The 18706-nt window shown below is 42.8% G+C and overlaps 1 protein-coding gene across 33 annotated transcripts in view; it reads right to left on the bottom strand.

The window, feature by feature from the left end:
- NRXN3 (neurexin 3) overlaps positions 1–18706 on the bottom strand; it is a 1187696-nt gene that overhangs the window by 285560 nt on the left and 883430 nt on the right. For all 33 annotated transcript variants that reach the window (XR_014512831.1, XR_014512832.1, XR_014512833.1 and 30 more), the window contains one exon: positions 15151–15332. Coding sequence is in view for 30 of the 33 variants with exons in the window: in XM_083447320.1 (XP_083303446.1) it covers positions 15151–15332 (182 nt within the window). In the remaining 3 variants the exon portion in view is untranslated. The remainder of the gene's footprint in view (positions 1–15150; positions 15333–18706) is intronic.

Below are 18706 nucleotides of genomic sequence, written 5' to 3'. Positions count from 1 at the left end.
TCCATGGGGTCACGAAGAGTCGGACACGACTGAACGACTAAACAACAACAACAAGGGGGGAGGATGGGGACAAAACTAGAATTACTTGGCACTGCCTCTGATTGGCTCTGGCTCCGCCAAAGGTTGGTCTCCCTGCTTTCTGCCGTACCGGTCCCAATGGGCACCAACAATCACTGTCTGTCAGTGTAATCCCTTCAGGTCATAAGAGACAGAGAGATGGAACAGCAGGGCCTCCCTATTGGCTCTGCCGCAAGACCAACAACTTTTGCTTCTTCCTTTGCAAACCTTTTCGTTGCAGTGGGTGACTACAAAAACTCTGTCACTAAGAACTAGTGTCTGAATCTACATTTTCCCTTCTCCCTTCCAATCCGGTTTCCTTTTGTGTCACACCTTTTATATTGTGAGCCTGAGGGCAAGAGTCACTTTATCAGAGCAGCATTGATAATAAGAGCAGTAAAATTAAAGATTCATTTGAAGAACCCAACACTTTGCAGGGTGAAGAGGAGCGGAGCAGGGAGAGGAATAATTATTTATATCCTGCTCTCTTACTAAAAATATCCTGACCACAGTAAAGCTTAATTATAAAACCATATAATAAAAATCAATAAACTGAACTATAAAAATCCTAAAAATAGCAATAATGTAGCCAACACTTACAAACAAGAACCCACTACTCAACAGCTGCATGAACATGAGCTAAATTTAGCTTGAAAGTACTTACAGTATCTTTCTTTTTATTAATTTGTTCTCTGCTTTAGGCTGGGGCTTTAGGCTTAAAAGCAATATATTAAAGAAGTAGAACAGAACAAATCCATATATTGGACAAGAAGATAAAGGTGCAACTACAGGTTCTCTTCCCCTTTTCCATGTTCTTCTAGATCAACAACACACATTATTTCCATTTGCTCAACATCTACAAGGGAGCTGCAGCCCAAGATAGGATAATAAGTGGTACCAATACTTCAACAGAAGTATAGTGTCAGGATCAAAGGGGTAATTGTACCACTCTATTCTGTCTTGGTCAGGCCATACCTGGAGTACTGTGTCCAGTTCTGGGCACCACAGTTTAAGAAAGATCTAAAAGCTGGAACATGTGCAAAGGAGAGCAACCAAGATGATCCGAGGGTTTGGAAACCAAGCCTTAGCCTGGAAAAGAGGAGTCTGAGAGGAGATATGATAGCCATCGTTAAATATCTAAAGGGCTGTAACATGAAAGGTGGAACAAGCTTGTTTTCTCCTGCTCTCAAGGCTAGGACCTGAACCAATGGATTCAAATTTCAAGAAAAGAGATTCCAACTAAACATCAAGGAGAACTTTCTGGTGGTAAGAGCTGGTTGGCAGTGGAATGGACTCCCTCGGAAGGTGGTGGACTCTCCTTTCCTGCAGGTTTTTGAGCGAAGGTTGGATGGTGATCTTTATTGGATGCTTTAGCTGAGATTCCTGCATTGTGGGTGGTTGGACTAGATGATCCCCAGAATCTACAATTCTATGATTCTATTGTTCTTCAAAGATATTTTACATTATTCTAGAAATAAGTATGCTTCAGCACTATCCTTTGATTCTTCTATGGAGCTGCCACTGTTCTATCAAGATATGCTGAATTTTGCAGGGTTGCCTGTATTTCCATTAAAGTGGTTAAAATGAAATACTGTTAAGCAAAACTTGCCAAAAGTGTATTTGATGGAGAAACAGGAGCATGGAGAATGGGAAAGCAGGCTGACAGCTCAGGTCAGTCCAGATAAGAGTGTGAACTGACCCACTTGAGGACTGTTGGCAGGAACAACCCTTGCTGTCCAACAAAACAGAAACTGCACACAGATCCTACGGAAAGGAGAGTTGCTTTGTATGAATGCTGTCATTAGGGGAGACAAATCTTCAGCTATCTCCCAGCCCAGACATGGCAGGCTGACATCTCCAGAAAAAGAGTGTATGGGTTGGGGGATGGACGTGGGGAGAAAGAGGTCATTTGTCACCCATCCTGCAGAATACTGTGACATCCCCAGATAGAATCATGTGCTAGGATTCTCTCTCAGATACAAAGTTACCCTAATGGGAGCCAACCTACCAATCTTACATGTCAAAAAGCTGATTGTTTCCAAGCTCCTGATAACAACGCGCAGCAAAGCAGCCTCCCTCCAACCCAACCTTATCATTTAATAACACTCACGGAACACTGAAGAAATATGAACTCAACTCAAACAAAAGGAATGGCATTTAAAACAACTCACAGTGCCGAGACTGGGACTGCAGGCAAGCATGGCAGAAGGAGTGTCAACAGAATTCAAGTGAAAGATGCATACTTTAAAGCAAGAATGACCAACATGGTGCCCTCCAGATGTTGCTGGATTCCAGTTTCCAGCAGTCCTAACTAGCATGACCCACCATCAAGGATTACTGGAGTTGTAGTTCTACAATGTGTACAAATGTGTATGTCAGGGTAAAATGTGCACAAAAAGGTATATTGGTGAAAATAACATGCAAAAATGCAATACATAAAATTGCTAAAACAAGAGAAATATCTCAGAGGTGGGTTTCACATTCCTGGATGTGGCTAAAGTATTGACATCTGGAAGACCCACAATTCTGTTTAAACTCAAGAACCATTTGAAAATTATACCAGGAGATGGGGAATGGGATCCAGTTGGCAGACCAAATTCTAAGATCTCTCCCCACTCACACCTATAGGGAATTTCGATGGGCAAGATCCCCCCCCAAAAAAAATCTGCACTGTTTACCCCAGCATATGTTAAAGCATAGATAACCCATACTTTCCCCTCCAGACACTGGAGAACTGCATTGCAAAATTCTGAGAAGTGATAATTTCAAAGGATGGCTGAGTTTCGTTGGACGTATTGTTTTAGAAAATGAGTTTTTGGAAGGTTCACCTTTAAATGCAAACTAAATCAAATTGCTCCCCCATTCCTACTTCCAGATTTCCGGAACTAGGAATGAGCATTCCTCATGATTTGTCTGTGTGAAGTTTCTAGGCAGGTTTGACAATGCTGGCTACTGAGTGGAGTTGTGCAATGTTGCATTAAGCAAGTGTTGTCCTACATTTGCCAATGCATTTCCCCATCACTTTCCTGATTTCAAAGTCCATTTTGATGTGGAGGGAATAATTTGTGGCACAAGAGTACCCAATCAACTTGAATTGTGCAACTTCTATTTGCCAGCAGGCGACTGAATCCCACCCATAAAAGGTGACAGCCTGGAAGCCTGGAAGTACCTTAAGAATCCTGCTCTGTGACTGGAACCTCCATGTGATCAAATACCTCCTGAAGTACTACTAGTAATGAAAGAGATGTTTTGCATGGTCCTTTGGATGTCTACTCAGAAGTAAACCCTGCTGAGATCAGTGGCACTTACTTCCAGATAAAGGGTGCAACTTCAGGAAAGAAGAGAAGACAGAATGGAAAGAAGGAAGTGGATAGATGAAGGAATTGCAGAAGTAGATTAGGGGATGTTTTATTATGTTTTAGGATTGCATTGCATTTCTCTCAGGTAAGCTTGCAGATGAATATTTCCCATGGATCACTGTTCTCACAGCCCCCACTCATGAACACAGAAGAAACAGCTGTAGCTGGCCAATGACCCATTTTGGCCAGCATTCTGTCCTCACAGTGGCCAACCGGGCGCCTATGGGAAGCCTGAAATCAGAATTTGAGAGTAATAGCAATCTAACTGCCTTCAGCTTCCAGCAACTGATATTCAGAAGCTTACTCCCTCCAGCAATTGTGACAGAGCAAAGCCATCCTTACTATTAGTCACTAGAAGCCTTATCACAGCCAGATGGAGATTTCCATGAGGAAATCTTGGTATAGGTTACAGGTGCACATTTCATTTTTATTTTTTTGTAAGATTTTATTAAATCTTTTTCACAATTCAATAAGATAAAAGCAACAAAACAAAAACAAAAACAGAGAGGGGTGGAAGAAAATAGAGTGTTTTCTCAAAGGCAGCTCTTAACCTTTATCTCACACAAAAAGTGGTAGAGCCTCCCAGCATTCACCAAACTTTCTTTTCATCTCCCAGTCTCGTACCCTGGGAGGTCTTCCCTTCCTTGCCTCTCACTCAGGGTCCTTCCACCAGTCATCTACCAACTTCATGTGTGTGATCCCTGGACCCCAATAATGGCCCAGAGCAGAGGACATCAAGGTTATGGGGAGAGAAGAAAGAAAATAAAGCGAGGGAAGGAACAGAAGAAGAAAAAGTGTGTGGTATTTATATGGCATTTGTATTTTTAAAATATATCATCAGGGTTGCCAATAATAATATTAACAATAATTTTATTATTTATAACCCACCCACCTGGCTGGGTTTCCCCAGCCACTCTGGGCAGCTCACAGCATATCTGAGAACATACTAAAACATCAAACATTAAAAACTTCCCAATACAGGGCTGCATTCAGATGTCTTCCAAAAGTTGTGTAGTTCTTTATTTCCTTGACATCTGATGGGAGGGTGTTCCATAGGGAGGGTGCGGATGCCAAGACGGCCCAAGAAGGCCAAATTCCTTCTACTACTTTTTGTTTTACAGTAGTATCTGGAAGGTAGAAGTCTAAGGCATGGAATGTGTGAGTGGGGGATGTTCACTGTATGTTTTGCAACTGAATACTATTGTTTAAAGGGGTCCCTTGAAAGACCATTAAGTTCAGCATCGAAAATGACCTAGTTGCACCATTGATCTTCCACAGCAAATGCTGCTGAGGCTTCACTAAAAGTGGTTAGGGAACAACATGCATTTGTATGTGTGTGCCTTCCACAGCTGATCATGGAAGCCAACTGTGCCTGTAGCTTGCCAGATCAGGTTTCTATCTTTAATTCAGGTTTCTATAGAGTGAAAACTATATGAGGGGCTAGGGAGAAATAATAGCAGATAAAAATGATTGAGTGCAGTAGCTACAGAATAAAACTTAGAAAACAAGACTGAAAAAACTAAATTTATACAGTACAGGAAAGAGGAGAATGCTCAGAGGTGATATGATCACACACTATAAATACCTTCAAGGTAACAATATAAATGCAGGAGGCGAATTATTCATAGTCTCTGAAGGTGGTGGGATGCATCAGAATTGGATGTATCTAAGAACAAAAAAGTTTGGGCTAGGGCGGAGTAGAATGTTTTGATCAGTCAGGACAAAAAGACTAGGTAAATAAATAATTCTGCTTTAAAAATAATAATTAAACCATTGTTTTTATTTTCCATGTCTACTCAGCAGCACCACACTGATCAGCATTATGTATGTTCAAATGCCATTTCCATGCTTTTAAAGGTATCCCACATAGCAGATCCCATCATCCTCGGCCAGCGTGGCCAATGGTCAAGGATTATGGGAATTGTAGTTCAGCAGCGTATGGAGGGCCATAGGTTCCCCATCTCTGGTCTACACTCTGGTCCAGCAGCTACTCTCCGTAGTCTTGAGCAAATATCTCTCTCAGTCCTGCTAAGTGTAAATACCATGGACTGAACTATGCCTCTCCTACAACTTATGACAGAGTCCACTGAATCAGCTCCATGACCTTTGTAAACTAGGAAGCAATGCAACACCTACATTCCACTCAAGCTCCTTCAAATTTATGCCAGGGCATACACTTTGTAAACCACTTAGAAGACTATTTCAAACTTTGGAATCTCTTTTGGCATTCAGCATCATACAAATACATTAATTAAAACTATAAATAATACACAAAATTTGCCAAGAAGCAATCCCCCCTTCGTACTCCATATCCCACCGTGCAAGTTCAGTCTGATGTTAAAATACAGTAGACCCACAACTCACGTGCATTACGTGCAAGTTCCGTGCATTTAACTTGTGTGAATTCAGCTTTATGTGCTAGGTCAATTATTTTAAAATAAATAAATAAAAAGGGGGCAGGCATCCAGGGGAAAAACTTTGGCAATCCCAGCTGCCATTGCACCCAAGGTGTTTCAACTATATATGATATTGGCTTTATGTGCTGTCCCCATGTAAGCTATGGGTCCACTGCAGCTAGGACGCAATTGTAGTGGGCAGGTTGGCTATGCCAGAACCCTGGTTTGTCAAAGGCACCCTCGAGACAGAAGCTCAGAATCAGAGAATTGTAGAGTTGGAAGGGACCCCAAGGGACGTTGCAATTCATTGCAGGAATAACAACTAAAGAATTCCTGACAGATGGCCATCCAACCACTGTTTAAAAGCCCCCAGTGAAGGAGAGTTCACCATATTCCATTGCAGTCTGTTCCACTGTCAGACAGCTCTTACTTGCCTTCATTTATGCTCCTTCCTTAAGTTTCAGAAGACTAGTTAAGACCCGCATGGAAAAGAAACTGACACCCTTAACGTGTGGTGAGTGCACGTCAACAGAGTAAGAAAGTGCATCTCATCCATCATCATATGGCTGAGGGAAAGGTGCAAGCATGTGAGATTCATTTCTTTGCCAGGCTGCCTCTAACTCTGCAGGTTTATGTTCAAGAGGCTGTTTTTCTGGGTTCAGTAATTGACAGCAATAACAAAAAAATAAGCTATTATCAGGCTTGTGAGCAGCAGAGGTAAATTTGGGCTTAAAGTGAGCAACTTGTGTTATCATCTGCTTCAGATGAGAAATATCCTCTGCTGCTGTTATATCCTATCCTAGATTATGAACTACCTCATGGGAAGCCACAACTCACTCAAATAATAAGCACCAGGTATATGAAACTGGGAAAGAAAGCAGGATTGCTGCCTGGATCTTGTATTGCAGGGAGGGGCTGCAAAGCCACACACACACACACACACACACACACACACACACACAGGATTTCACCCACTAAACAATGGCAGAGAATGGAATTGTTTTTGTTTTACCCATCTCAACTTTTAAACAGAGAGGTCAGAAAATCAGCCTGTTTCAACACAAGCTTTTCCTATTAACAAGAAGCTTTCCAGTTCAATTATGTTTTATATATTGTGATGTTGACTAAAGGGGGGTGCCTCTTAGTGCAAATTATACCACCCCAGGCTGTGATCCCAAAAGATCTCCCTCGCTAAGCAAATCCTGCTTTTGTCCCTATATATATATATTTGTCTGAAAGATCTCCAAGGACAGCAATGTCATCCCAAAGGAGCTGATGTGAAGCCAGGCAGTGTTGTGGTTAGGTCTTGTTCCTTTCTGTGTTATTTGTCCACACACACACACCCCAACAAAAACAGTTGCACCTATTCAGCTGGGAATGTGAATTGTAAATCAATTTTATTAAAGCAGCCCAAACCTCTGCAGAGCAACCTCCTCTCGGATTAAGAAAGGATTATTTCCATTTACCTCGTGTCAATTAAGAAAAGATTTCAGCTTCACAAAAATGTCAGACTTCAACTAAATAAGAGGGTTTTATGAGAAGGTTTTCACCACTTTAAATAGGTAGGTTTAATTAAGCTGTTGGCTATGTATGCAAGCAAACAAGGCTCAAATCTCTGCTGAGCTAATCTCCCTCTATGGTGGGCAAAAGGCTTTGCTTATCCTCAAAGGATTCCTCTGGCAGGTTGCCCCGATCACTTCTGTAGGGAGTTTTGCAACAGTGTCTAGTCTCATTTCCCCCCTAATTGTGGGCCCTTAAAATCATAGGCTAGGTAGGACTATAGCAGGATAGTGTTGTTGTTTAGTCGTTCAGTCGTGTCCGACTCTTCGTGACCCCATGGACCAGAGCACGCCAGGCACTTCTGTCTTCCACTGCCACCCGCAGTTTGGTCAGATTCATGTTTATAGCAGGATAGTAATGAAGTACAAATTTGCAGTGCTCTAAAACTCAGGAGACAGTGGGAAACAAACCTTGGAGAGGGGGAATGCACTGGAAGTTGCAGATCAGGTTACCTGTGCAAAAACAGTGTAGGCTGCACTGTGAAATAAACTAAGGGTTGTATCCAGTGAGTTAGATGAATGTGGGACATAGCGGGTACTTGTAACATGGAATGGCAGCTTGAGTTATATGATAGCTTCAGTTGCATCGACTCCATATCTCTATTCCTGTGAACAAACAATTCCATTCTCTGCCATTGTTTAGTGTGTGAAATCTGGTATGTGTGCGTGGTTTTGAGGCCCCTCCCTGCAATACGAGGACCAGGCAGTGGGTGATGATGTTAGCTGGGGGTACTCAAAATAGCAGAAATGTTAGCATCATGTGTATGCACACACTCAAGTGGTTAGTGTAAGATGCAGGCTCTTCATGTGTTATCACTAATGTAATCCCCTCATTGTGCCATGATTTGACCACATCAGTGCAAACAAACATCCATGTGATGTGCACATCAAAAATCACGGCATGCACACTTTCAACGATCTAATGCACTGCTCTCTGTGCGCATAAACCACACTTTTCTCTGTCTTTCTGACAAGACACAATACTCATATTTATCTCTCTGGTAGAGACGTTGTGGGGATTAATTAGATAATATTTTAAAATGCCGCTCCTTGCATGTTACTAAAGAGCTGCAAATGTGATGGCATCTTAGTGAAGAGGGATCCCTTGGACTTGTTCTTTGCAAAGTACTTTAAGGACCCTATGGGAAGAAAGACATTGTGTAAATATATTATGATTTTAATGTGACTGAACTTCATTTACCTCCTTTTAGTAATTAATGCTATTAGTCTGCCTTTAAAAAACACATTTAATAGTTAATCAGGGCCTGGAACAATTTCAATGCAGTCTGACATTGCATCAAGCGGCGGTTAACCTTTGATGCAATGGGCACATCAGACATCAAGCCAGGGGTAAATTAAACTAATAATTGCCCTATTTAATTTCCTCCAAAAGGCAGCTTTCGGTGCTTAAGTGGTCACTGAATTATTGCTGCACCCTGCTGCCATCCACTAGCAATGAGGCTGGGATTTTGATTTTTGGGGATGCTGCAATGCAGGTGGTGACTAAAACCTAAGAAGCTAGAAGCTTTGATTATAGTCAAATTTAATTCTGTTTCTCTTTGTGGGCAATTATTTGTGCAAGTGCAAGAGAGGAAGCCAGGGGAAAGCATACACTGATCCTGAATATTTCTGGCCACAATCCAGATACATTCATACAGCCCAAATGAAGTCAATGGAATTTTTCAGCACTGCTTTCAGAACTGTATTTTAGCATGCAGTTTACATACAACTACTTTACAGCAAAGGTGTAAGCTTAACACCTCCACAGCTTGCTTTGTACTGTAAGAGAACTGGCTAATGTGATAAGAGAGAATGATCCCAATAGCTTCTGCATGATAGCAGTTTAGTATGTTCAACAAATATCTGTGGTTACCACATGGGATAGAATTACCCATATGTTACCTCATCTCTCCCCCCGCCACGATTTTTAGCAGTGAGAAAATGTGCTCTTTCTCTCCTTTATGATCTTGCAACTTCTGGGTTGCTAGTAAGAATTTGTCATTTTCCACCATCCCCCCCCCCCCAACTCCCTCCCTCCAATTGCTGAGTTTATCCTGGGTTAGAAAGGATTCCTAGACAATATGATTCTTGACATTATACTCCTAAGCAATCTGGTACTTTCCTAAAAGAGCTGCTATGTGGAAACTCTACCATCAGACAGAAATCAACAGGTATGGTTTTTCCTAGGACAGAGATGCATTGATAAATCTCTCTCACACACACACACACACACACACACACAGAGAGAGAGAGAGAGAGAGAGAGAGAGAGAGAGAGAGAGAGGTTCCCAGAGACATAAATGCAGCTAACCAGCAGGCCAGTAAAAGATCCTTGTTGAATTGCCAGTGCTATTCAATACCATTACACAGAATTACACAGAATTATTAGCCACCCATTCCTCCCCCACCCATTAGTAACCGATCACATTTGCCCAGGGGAGGAGAAATTCCAGCATTGCTCCCAGACCTGAACCCTTTGCCTCACAAGCTACTAGCCCAACAGACCAGTTTTTCACTTGGTGGCAATTCAGCCTTAGAGTTTCTTTTGCTATATATCCATCAAAGTAGCATTAAGAAGTTTTCAGCATTCAGCAGTTGGAAGCACAAGGATTTAAGCATATGATGTCTGTTGAGTGGGTGGTTAATGAATCCCCATATCAGTGCACTGAGCCTCCATGCTGGTTGAATGCAGCTGGGGATCAGAAATCCATCATCTTTAGCTACAGGGCGTCACAGAGTTATTTCTTGCACTGCTGCACTGAGCTATACACCTGGTGTACTAGCGGCAACAAAGATGGGATTCAGGCTTGTTTGGAGGGCCAGCAAGACAATTTGAAGTGGCATAATGGCAAACAGCCTTAGCTACAAAGAATAACATTGGGGGCTGTGTGCACCCAGCTCCCAGCCTGATCTCCATGCCAGGAGAGATATAACCTGCCAAATTTCTGGGTTGCTCCTAAGGGTGAATGAGTAGGGTCAGAAAAAAATAGGTAGCAACCCTAATGCAGGTTGAAGTATCCTCAGTAGGCCAACTCTATTCACACAGCTGACTAACAAAAACAAAAAGCTCTTAAACTCATGGAAGCAAACAACCATAAGCATCAACATACTATTTTCCTGAATGTCACATTATTAAAAATAGAATATTAACATAGGCACTTCCATGCTGTTCTTATATAGCCCATTATCACTCAAGCAGAATATATTGATTTCTCTTGAATGTTTCTTTTATTCCACTGGCTGACTCTAAAAACTATCACTGTGTCTCAACACTCAGTCACAGTTTGGGTTAGTTTCAGACATGTAAACTGTTCTAGGTCAAATCAGGGGCGGTTTGGGGGCAGTGCAACCGGTTCTGCTGCACTGGGTGCCAACACTAGAGGGCCCTGCAGGTTTTCACAACTTTAACAGAGTGAATTGAGCAGAAGGGAAGGTGAGAGGTGGCGGGGGCACCAAATTTTGGCCTTGCATGGGGCGCCACTGAAATTTTAAAGCCCACGGTTTGCCACTGGTCAAATCCTTGAAGCTTAATGCTGATGCTGTCTCCTCACTTTCTCAAATATAGGAGATTCCAGAGGCAACATGAACCAAGTTTGGTTTAAATTGGAGGAAAGACTATTAGAGGCTTATGCCATTTTTGTAATGGCTTTATTTACAACAGAGTGTTACAGGGACAAGTGCTCTTGCTTGTGTAGGTCCCCAGGCCACCCCTCAAATAATTTCAGACATAACACGTAATTTTAGTTTTGGTTTTTGGGCACTATTTTGGCCACAACTTTATTAAAATACAAAATCAGTGAGTGGTTGTTTAGACATTGGTTATGACTATCTGTCCCCCCGCCTGGGACAAAACTCACATACCGAGGTCCGATCGGAAGCCAGTAGAAGGGAAAGTCAAAATTGGGGATCATTTGAGCTAAGCGTCGGACCCACGCCGCTCACCCCAGCAGCTCCCCAAGGCTTGCCGGCCCTGGTCCCATGACAGGGATTGGACGAAATCATGGCAAGCCCCAGGATTCCTTTAACGGAATTCCCTTCAGCGCAATAGGAGGGGCAGGCACAGCCTATCCTGACCCCTCCACCGCCAATTTTTATAACCAATGCCTAACCGCAACTTTACAAGTTGTGATGAATTGCTAAGTAGTAGGCAAAAACCAAATGGCACAGCCAATCAGCCAAATGGCAAAATTCCTACTAGGCCCCTGCACCAAGGCAGGCGACCCCATGACAGGCAAAGCAAGGTCAACCGGAAAAGAGGGTGGGCGGGCGGGTGATCCGATGCACTCTGCAAAAGAGAAAGAGAAACCAGAGTGCCCCAATATTTAAAGACTATGGTCCCACCCACCCAATTTGCAACATACAATTTGCCCCAGCAACCCAGTTATCCAATCCAAGTACCAGGCAACAACCATTAACCTGCCTGGCAACAATAGGGCTGGCCCGGTGGCCCACACCACAACACGCACTCTCATTTTTAATTAGAGAACACGCTTTACCAGGCAGCAAACTGTCTGAACCCAAGAAACAGGCACCACTTCCTGCCTTCAGCTAATTCCCAGGTCTCTCTGTCTGTCGCACCACATACTTCCCCCCGAAGAATCCTGGGAATTGTAGTTGGCTAAGGATAATTGGAATTGTAGCTCTGTGAGGGGTAAACTACATTTCCCATTATTCTTTAGGGGTGAAGCTGTGTGCTTTAAATGTATGATGACACATACATTTAAAGCACACAGCTTCCCCCCAAAAGAATGAAATTCCATCTTATAGGCATCTCTTTGCCACCTAGGATTCCAGTTCTCCTTTCCATCTAGTCACACAGAAGACCAAGGGAATTTTCTTGCGTCGGCTGCATTACAGGAGCTAAAAGTGGCTACTCCCACCCTCAAGCTTCACCTGCCCTCCCAAGCCATCTGTGGAATTGGAGCCAATCGACTTCTTTTATAACTCTACTGGGGATAAGATAGGGCTGCACTGATAGTTTGCAATAAATACCCAAATGAAAGACAGCAAAATAAAGCTTCACTGCACAGGCAGGTGATTTATCTCTCCCTGTAGACATCAGCAGCACAATATCCATCATAAGCCACAGCTGTCCCGCTCACTCTCTGTTTACTCTCAATGAGCATTTTACATGCTGTAAATCACAAGGTGGCAGCTTTGGTGAGGTAAGGTGAGGGCATGTGCAGATGCCCTGGTCCCCAGTTGAAACCTTGCTGTCTACCCATTGCCCCTATTCTTTACTATCCCAAAAGGCTGTGCCACCCAAATGCACCAGAAGCCTTCTCTGTGGCACCAAGTGGTTGACTCTCTCCCTGCCCCCATCTCTCCTTCTCTCCTTTCTCTCTCTTCTAGATTCAGCCCTGCAAAACATAAATGCCTAGAAATTCATGAGCCGCGTGATTCTGGAGGGTGCGCCATTCATTTTCCCTGGGCTGCCAGCTCACTCACATCTGCACTGTAAATCAGCAGGGAAAAGGTTTCAGAGGTTATAGATTCTTGTCATACAAAACAGATGCCTGAGCACATAAATCTCCAGAGTGTCTAAAGGGCTCATAATTAAAAAATGAGTCCAAATGGATTTTCCATAAATTACATCTACAAAAGAAATTAATAAGATACCTTTTTGTATTCCCCTCAACCAGTATGCAAATAAGGAAATTATGTGGTAATAAACGTCCGGCGATTCCCCGGAGCTGTCTGCAAGATGTCAAGAGGGAGGTTATCGAGGAGGGATGTCCAACGTGAGTTGGAAAGCCAGCATCATATTTAGTTGATATCTATCCGGATCTCATCACTTTATACCTGTGAACGATGGGAACATGGTGGCTGCCACATGCAGGGATGGCATGTAGGGAGAAGAGTTCTGTACACTTGATCCCCACTCTGCACATTGGGTGATGCGGCTCTCCCAGACCTGACCCAAACTGGTCCCATGGGTTAGGCAGAGACAGAGGTGCTCCTGCGGAGGCATCACAAAAATTCTGGACAACGGTGCCTGCTGAATGTGCCAACCCATTTTCAGGTTTATTACTTTTACAGCAGAAACCTATCCTTCATTGTTGTGATTCGCCTGGCAGGCTCTGCCCTCCTTTTTAGCCTCTTTGATATTTCTTGTGTTCCATCCACGTTCTTCTCTAAATTCTTTCTACAGCACAGTAATCTAAGCCTAGGGAAAATCTATTTTTAGGCAAAGAACTGGAAGAGAGGCGGCTAGAGAACTGTTTCTTAATTGATTTTTTATTGTCTTTAAATTGTGCTCGTACAAGCTTAGCTATATTGTAAGCTGCTTTGTGAAGGCCTTTTGCCTGAAAAGCAGAGTATACACCTAGAATAAATTAATAAGCACTATTGGTATAATAACACGAAACATATGGGATGATACCCAACTGGCAGAGATGTGGGATGAACTCTTTATGCTGGGCTGGGGAGGGTATTTGATTGGTGGTATCCCTCTGCTCAGTTCTGCTCGCTGAGTCAGCTTATCACTACCCACCAAACATGCAGGCAGGACACATGTGGGGAGGAGGGAGGGCTGAACCAGTCCAGGATCTGCTGGGCCTGATTTGGGCCCCCACTTTCTGCTGCAGCTGCTGTGAGCAACTAGGCTCTGCAAAACCTCACTGGTGGGATCCTCAGAACAAACCCATCAAAATTAATGGGCTTAGGATATTTGGTTGCCTTCTGCCTCAAAATAAACCATGCCCTTCCAACTGTACAGTTCAATGATTCTATAAGCATAATAGGTGCATTATGCACATATAGCATCACAACATCATGATAAAGGGATACACTGATAACATGCTTATCTACATGAGGCTACATGAATTAGGGTTGCAATCCTGTGCACACTTACCTGGGAGAAAGGGACAATTGATTGAGTGCATTTTACTTATGAGTTAAAACATGTATAGTACTGCTAACAAATCAACCTTAAATTTGTCCAACTAAGATGGCATACTGAACCCTCACTGCTCAGATACGCAGCTCACTGGGAATCCATGATCAAGCCATGATTTATCACCCAACCAAGCTGACACTATATAGGATTCCGTTGCACATAAAACCAGATTTGTTGCAATTGCTCTCATCTGATAGATTAGGACAAAGAAGAAATCGATCTCATTGGATAAACAATAAACAGTATATATTGCCACTGTGCCGCTAGGTCCAACACACTGTACACACGTTACCAAATCAGTATTTTGTATCAAAACCATTTTAGGCCACTTGCTGATTTCAAAGAAATATCACTGAAGTCTTAATCTAAATAACAGACCATGTAGGTTGTTTTTGCCAATCTTGTCATTCCAACTCAATATATGGGCAGCAGCCATTGCAAACACAGCCACCAACTCTATAGGCACCAGCTGCCAAGGCTCTAAAATATGCAGAGCCTTTCCATGGAGTGAGCACCAAACTGTGGAAAGGTGGTATATACCTTTAAAAAGAAAAAAGAATAACCAAAAACAAGTAAACCAAATCAAACCCCCAACTAGTACAGCAACTTTAGGCTGATGCGCACAGTTATAACACTTTATAAAGAATTACGATAACTGTGGGGAAATGGCAGTATTCAATTCAATCCAATCACAAATTCTCTGCATGGCTCGGATATTGTGTATTTATTCCTATGTGCTGTACTTTGGGCCAATTAGATTAAAGTGTGTACGTGTCTAGGGGTTGTTTTTTGTCTTTTGCTAAGACTCCTGGTTTGTAGAAAATGGAGCAAAGCCAGCAGAGGAAGTGAGGCGTACAGGAAGGATAAGAGTCTTGTACTCACTATGTGAAGCTGCAGGAAGTCAGTAAGGCCAGGCGCACTGTCGATCCGAACCAAGATGCCATCTTTCACTGTTGTGCTGAACCCGACAGCAAGGCGGTCCGTCCTCGTGCTGGGCCTGTCGTTTGCTGGCCAGGTGTAAAGGATGAGGCCTCCACTTTTCCCAAATATATATGTGGCACCAGCTTCAAAACAGAACAAGAGAAATCTACGAGTTAGCCTACCCAGTTGCAGTAGCATTGCAATTGTAGCAGATAACACTGTGTCTAACTACGATATTCCATTTGTGAGAGTGATGAAGTCCAAGGCCTAGGGGGTGGGGTGGGGGCTTTGTCACCCTGAATTAAAGTTGTGAACGAAATGAATTAATAACAAAGCAAACGCTAAAGAGATATGCATGAACATTTTCAGACTCTACTGCATAATAGCACAAGGCAGATAATGCATCGTCTCTAAAAGCCTTTTATATATTGTGATGAACAACCCAGTTAGGCTTCTTTTGCATTGAAATTCATTCCACATCTCTAAAATGTACATTAAAATCTTCCCACAGAGCCTGGCATATTATAGTTTGCAGCTCCTGACTGGTGAATCTGCCATATAACTTCCCTTACCTGGAGGGAAGGAAGACCAGAAAGGCTTTAATTGGGGGGGAGGATATACATTTGCCAAGTCCATCAAATCTCTGACCAGCAGCCAATCCCATCACTGAATGTAGACTTTTCTGCCTTTGCCTTAAAGAGCATTTGCTATGCAGATTATTATGGCCTTTTAGAATAGAATAAACGCCTTCCAAGCACTGTTGAAATGAATATTCATGCTATTTCTGGTTATCCTAAGTGAACGTACATGGGATTAACAAGGGAACCACAAACAGATAAGTGGTACTTCCTTTTAGGGAAAGATAAATCACAGGTGATAGGCTTTGCTGTACCCATTTAGTTAAGCTGTGCTTCAGGTGCCCATCTCCAACTAAAGACAAGAAGCATTTGCAATAAAGACAGCTAGTAGGTTTTATCATGCACCCATGATTCCATTATCACTAACACAAGTCAGAGCAATATCAGAAGCTGTGTTGCTTCTAAAGAAAAACAAAAAACCCAATTCAGTTAACAATACATCCATGGGAATCAACCAGCTAGCTGCACATGGAGATAAGGTGTGGTTGTTCAGTGCATGATCTGGAGAAATAACTTGCCTTCCAATGACTGATATAGAAAGGTAGGGGATGACTTCCTATTCTCAAAGCTTTTCAAGAGGCCAGAATATTCGGCCGAGAAAATAAGACTCATGAACAGCTCAATATTTTGAATGTTTAAGAAGAAGAAGAGTTTGGATTTGATATCCCGCCTTTCACTCCCTTTAAGGAGTCTCAAAGCGGCTAACATTCTCCTTTCCCTTCCTCCCCCACAACAAACACTCTGTGGGGTGAGTGAGGCTGAGAGACTTCAAAGAAGTGTGACTGGCCCAAGGTCACCCAGCAGCTGCATGTGGAGGAGCGGAGACGCGAACCCGGTTCCCCCAGATTAGAAGTCTACCGCTCTTAACCACTACACCACACTGGCTCTCCTTAACTGGAATTAAGTCCCAATTCATTTCAGGGCATTTCCCAAACTGTTAATTTCCACATTATATTTGAGTTTTCACATCATGTGAAAGCCACTTCCAGAAGTATTGTGGAATATAATGCATATTTGGTGCTTGTTCCCATATTATTTGTTTTTTTCTGGAATCAAATAACACAGAAATGAGGAGTGGCTTTTATGCTGTGTGAAAGCTCAAATATAATTCAGAACTTAACTGTTAGAGAAACATCATGAAAATGGAACAAACTGCCATTTGAATGCAGCCTGTGTCACTGAATACCAATTGCTGAGGAGGATAAGAACAACAACACAGCAGGATTTGTTCCCTTCATGACCTGCTTTGGGGCACCCCAGAGGAGGAAATCACATGCTGAACTAGGTCAACTTTTGGTCTGATCCAGCATAGTTCTTCTCACATTCTTACCTAGCCTTCCCCCCTCCCAGAATCACAGAATCATAGAGTTGGAAGAGACCACAAGGGCCATCGAGTCCAACCCCCTGCCAAGCAGGAAACACCATCAGAGCACTCCTGACATATGGTTGTCAAGCCTCTGCTTAAAGACCTCCAAAGAAGGAGACTCCACCACACTCCTTGGCAGCAAATTCCACTGTCAAACAGCTCTTACTGTCAGGAAGTTCTTCCTAATGTTTAGGTGAAATCTTCTTTCTTGTAGTTTGGATCCATTGCTCCGTGTCCGCTTCTCTGGAGCAGCAGAAAACAGCCTATCTCATTTAAATAATTATCATTGCCATTTTGTACTCCAATTTCCTTCAGCTGCTTTGCCTTTTTCATGTCCCTAATCCATTCCCTATGATTAGCACCTTTATGCCTTCTTAAAGACTTCTCATTACTCTTTGTAACTGTTGCTATACAGGCTTCATCATTTTGCAATGTCTTCCTTTGCCTAGCCTCAAGATTGTTCCTAGATTCTACTGCGGTGGGCGTTAAGACTTTTGCAATGTTTACGCTGTGTCTGCTTGCCACAATAACACAAACCATCTCTTTGTATTAATTAGCGCTGTCTCTAATAATGAATTAACAGGGCTTCTCTTGATGTGCAGGTAATTCAAACAGTCCTCTTTGAATGACGGAGCCCTCAACGATCTTCTGTCCTCAATTATTAGTAAGCTACTACATTTCGCATTATGCCAGCTCACAACATTACACGGTGTAAATCAGTGCATGAAACAGATGGCTGGCAGTGTGACTCTAAAGCATCGGATGAGCTGTTCCCACTTGCAATACCTTGCATGTGCCCTTTGCCCCAGGACATTTTTCACTAGTAACATTCGTGGTAGAAGTAGACTGTGATGCTTGACCTGCAACTGCTGCCTAAAACAGTAGACAGTGCCAAGTTCTCCCATCTCTTCCCTGAGCATTTAGGCAAATTGCTCATGGCATGGCATTGTCACATCATGCATTTCCCTTTGTGCACATCACTGGCAGGGCAGAGAAATGCGGGGAAATGAAATTCTGTCTGTCTAAGCATTGTAAGGAGAGGGAGACATGAGGCTGCCATTTTCAGCCCTGTGTTGAGCAGCATGTCTAGCTCTTCCCTAAGTGTGCTTGTTAGTTGGACTGAGTCACCTAGGAATGTGGTTAATGCTATATGCAAACTGGAAGAAAGCCACTTTAAAATGAAAAATAGAATCTAGCCAACAAAGGCTTTTGTTCAACTCACAAATGCAAGAATTTAAGGATCGCTTTTAAAAATTGCATTCGTTCTACTCACTGCAGGTTCTGAGAAGACAAACTATGGAAAATACTCACACATCTTCCCAAGAGCCACTTGGCTGCACACGGTGCATATCAGAGTCCCCATGAGTGCTAATTACACCCAATTATAATGATAGGTCTGTCACGGCACTTAAGTGCCCAGCAAGATGGAATTTGACATGAAGACATGCACTGTTTTGTGTATCTGTGAAAGGATATTGTAGGGTGGGGCACCTAATGGATTTTCCCTGTAGGG

This window comes from Podarcis tiliguerta (assembly GCF_965153285.1).
Source record: "Podarcis tiliguerta genome assembly, chromosome: 1".
NCBI lineage: Eukaryota > Metazoa > Chordata > Lepidosauria > Squamata > Lacertidae > Podarcis > Podarcis tiliguerta.
Note: the sequence above shows the minus strand (reverse complement) of the source record. Positions and strands in the feature narration are given on the sequence as shown.